Raw genomic sequence first — 3,880 nt, 5'->3', positions numbered from 1 at the left:
AATGATCTGAAAAAATAGATGGGCGGCATGAATGAAACACATACATCATGCTATAACCAGCCATTGGCTGGTGGCAGGGAGTAGCCAATCCGTTTCCAACCGCGTCGGGGTATGCGGCAGCCCGAAGGTGATCGGCAGATGCCGATGGAGGCGGATTTCCTGGCAAGGGATGGGATGGATTTTAAGGGGCCGTTTGGCACGGTATACTGGAAGGGATTGAATGGTATTAGGGTGGATAGCATGGATTTCAAAGTAATGATGGTGTTGTCAGTAGATTGTCTTGAGATCCATAGGATTGCTTTATCCGGGATTGCTATATCGAGTCCGTTTGGCATGCCCAACCAATCCAGGGATTAAACCTTCCCATCTGTTCCAATCCCCTAGGGCGTGTTTGGGCAGTGGGAATAGAAGCGTATTGTCAGTGGTTTGTCCCGCCAATCCGGGGATTTAACTTCCAATCCCTTCCAATACCATCCAATCCCTTCCAATCTGCCCGGCCAAACATGCCCAATGATGGTGGTGTCAGTGGATTGGTTTAAGATCTTTGGGAAATATCCTCGGACAAGTTCACTGGGTCCATTTGGACCACCCAAGATTTCGTAGGATTTTACCTTCCAATCCGTCCAACCAAGGGATGGGTGGATAGTTTTAATATCCATGGGATTGCTTATATCCCGTGACCTCGTGATGCATATCCTGGGATATCGCAATCCCATCCCTCCTAATACCACGGGATTGGCCAAAAGGGCCCTAAAGATATTCACAATAAATTTGCACAGGAAGCCTAAGTGGGACCCACTGTGATGTTTTTTAGAAATCCATCCTGTCCATTCATATTGTGAGATCATTTTAGGACATGAGGCCAAAAATGAACCAAATCAAATACTCAAGTCGGCTGAAAACATAGGATTGCATATCCACAGATGAAATATTCGTGCCTTACAAACATCAGTGACCCTGGGGAGGTTTCAACCTGCCTTTTCTTTTACTTCGGCCCACTTGAGTCCGGAATCCTATTCAACTGTGATATCAAGACCTAAAATGAGCTCACGAAACGGATGGATTTCTTAAAAACATCACGTTTAAACCCACCAAGCATCCTTGGGCAGGAACTTCCTACCGTGTCCGATGCAGATTGCCTGTGGACTGCGGTGGCCTGTGGCAGGGAGTTCCGCGTCCGATGCGGATTGCCTGCGGACTGCGATGGACTGTGGCAGGGAGTTGCTGCGGTTGGAAGCTAGGTTGGGTCCACCTCGATGTTTGTCCATCCCTTTCAATGGATTATGTTAGTATACGAGCGTAAAAATGAGGCAAATGCAAAACTCAGATGAGCCACTGATCATGGTAGGATAGCAAAACTCAGATGAGCCACGGATCATGGTAGGATACGAGCCTGAAAATGAAGCAAATGCAAAACTCAAATTAGCCGTAAGGGTAATGTTTATGTCATCCGCACTGGTTACGAGATTATTCCCAATGGGATGAACTCAAAACATAAAAATATTAGACTGATTCTAAACTTAATTGCTCCCAATAGAGTGAACTCAAAACATACAAATATTAGCCCGCTTCTAAACATCTATTTGCCCCACAAATATTTCAATTGTAACGTCGATTCCTTTCAGTGCTGCCCATACGAGTTTTGGATTGCCTCATTATTTGGACTCATGTGCTAATATGATTTGGCAAGATGTTATTTGGACTCATGTGCTAAAATTATTTGGCGAGGTGGATGGACCGGGTGTATTTCTCAAAAACATCAACGTGGCCCACCTAGCTTCTTCAGGAAGCTCCTGCAACATCCTGTCGCAGCTGATCAGTTATCTTTACACGATACGAAAACTTAAATAGTAGACAATGATATCAAAACGTTTTCTTCGAAGATATGAGTAATATAAAATAATTTTTAAAAAGTACAAAAAAAAAAATTCAAAAAATAAAATTCAAAAAATAAAATAAATTCAAAAAATCGAAAAATCAGCCGTATTTGGAGGATGGCTCAAACCATCCACCCAAACGCTCTTACTCTTCTCCAACGACCTGTCTTTCTCCGCGTCATCAGTTACACCAAAAACGTTCTCTGCATACTTCTCCATATCAATTTCCAAAATACCCTCCGTCTCTTCCACATCTGCCCTCCATTCCGGAATATACGGCGGCCTCGATATTCGCGGAACCGTTTCCCAGTCTACCCCTCTGAAAAATTCATGCGCCTTTATGCCGTCGCTGGAAATCCTCTTCTCCGGCTCCTTCTCCAACAACCTCCGAATCAAATCCCTCAACGGCGTCTGTTCTCCGACCAACTCCGGCGCTTTTGTCAGAATCCGGTAAAACGTCTCCTTCCGATTACATCCACGGAATGGGGTCTGACCGTACAGCATCTCGTAGAGTAATACGCCCAGGCTCCACCAATCCACGGAGAAATCGTGGCCGTTCCCTTGGATGATTTCCGGCGCCACGTAATCCTCCGTCCCCACGAACGAGTTCGACTTCCCCGAATTAGCCGACTCCACCGAGTTATTGCCCACTCTGACGGGGGCGACGGTCGGGTTCGCCTCCTGAATGCCGGAACTGCAGCAATAAAACAGCGGGAAGCGGTTCTTCTTGATGGGGACTGCTTTCTCGACGCGATTTTCCGATCTCTTCGGATGAATCGGGAGATTCTCCGGCGATTTTACGGTTATTTTCGTGGAGAGATCGAAATCGATCAGCATCAAATGGCCGTTTTCTTGGATTAGAACGTTCTCTGGCTTCAAATCTCTGTAGACGATTCCCAATCCGTGCAAATACTCCAATGCGATGACTAACTCGGCCGCGTAAAACCTGCGGAAAACGGAATCGCGTAAGGAGACGAAAGGATTTTCGAAAAGGATTTTCAAGATCCAATGGTTATTTTCTAATCTTACCGTATAATGTCGTCTGAGAACATCTTCTCGGTCTGTTTGCTCCTCAGTGCGCTGAGATTCCCGCCGGAACAATACTGGATTACGAACCCGACGATCTTCTCCGTCTCGAGGAAGCCATGGAGGTTGGGAAGGAGAGGGTGGTGGAGCGTCTTCAGTACGTCGCGTTCGAACCAGATCCGACGGTAGGCGTCGTCGGATTTCTTCTTCTCGATTTTGGATTTGGAGATGGCTTTAAGGGCTAGGGTTTCGGTGGAGGGGGATCGCGTCTGGACGAGGAAGGCGATGCCTTTGGCTCCTCGGCCGAGGACGGAGAGGGCTTTGAGGTCGCGGAGATCTAAAGGTGGAGATTGCTCGGCGTCGTCCATTGGCGAAGGACTGGGATTGAACGTAGAGTGCGTCAGAGAGAGGAGAAATGGGAGGGGTTTATATAACCATGTTTGGACGTTTACTTGGGGAGGAAGGATTTTAAGAGAGAAATTCGGAGAAAGGGAGAGAGGGTTTTGTTTTTCAAGTCTACAGAGGCGGCTTCGTCGTGGTTATAAAACGCGGACGCAGATTGCGCCTGTCCCCGGACACAGGAAGTTGCTTTAGTCGGAAGTTGTGTGGGGCCTACATAGATGCCAATTACAAATCCTTTCTGTCCATCAGTTTTGAAAGACCACGATAATACTGTAATCTAAAAATCGGACAGATCATAAACGTATGTGGGCCACACTACAAGAAACAGTTGGATCGGAAATCATCCACCGTTGAAACCTTACTGGAGCCGACCATGATGTTTATATGATATCCAAGACGTTCACAGGGTTACTACCAGCCAGATAAGCTATAGGCACAAATGTCATCCTGAGATAAAACTTCTGTGGTCCCCCAGTTTCAAATGGCGGGCGTTCAATTCCCGCTGCTTCTATGGTATGGCCACCGTGAGTTTTGGATATCTGATTTTAGACTCCTGTCCCATATTTGTCTTAAAA

The 3,880-nt window shown here is 46.6% G+C and overlaps 1 protein-coding gene across 1 annotated transcript; it reads right to left on the bottom strand.

Annotated features, from left to right (window-relative positions):
* Positions 1–1,939: 1,939 nt before the first annotated feature.
* LOC131240011 (serine/threonine-protein kinase OXI1-like) lies at positions 1,940–3,386 on the bottom strand. The gene is made up of 2 exons (XM_058238007.1): positions 2,907–3,386; positions 1,940–2,823 (listed from the first exon to the last, which is right to left on the bottom strand). The coding sequence occupies exons 1-2, from the start codon at positions 3,269–3,271 to the stop codon at positions 1,962–1,964; spliced, it is 1,227 nt and encodes a 408-aa protein (XP_058093990.1). The 5' UTR covers positions 3,272–3,386; the 3' UTR covers positions 1,940–1,961.
* Positions 3,387–3,880: the final 494 nt, after the last annotated feature.

The sequence above is a fragment of the Magnolia sinica genome, chromosome 3 (genome assembly GCF_029962835.1).
Source record: "Magnolia sinica isolate HGM2019 chromosome 3, MsV1, whole genome shotgun sequence".
Taxonomy (NCBI): Eukaryota; Viridiplantae; Streptophyta; class Magnoliopsida; order Magnoliales; family Magnoliaceae; genus Magnolia; species Magnolia sinica.
The sequence above is the reverse complement of the archived record's forward strand: the minus strand, read 5'-3'. Positions and strand labels throughout refer to the sequence as shown.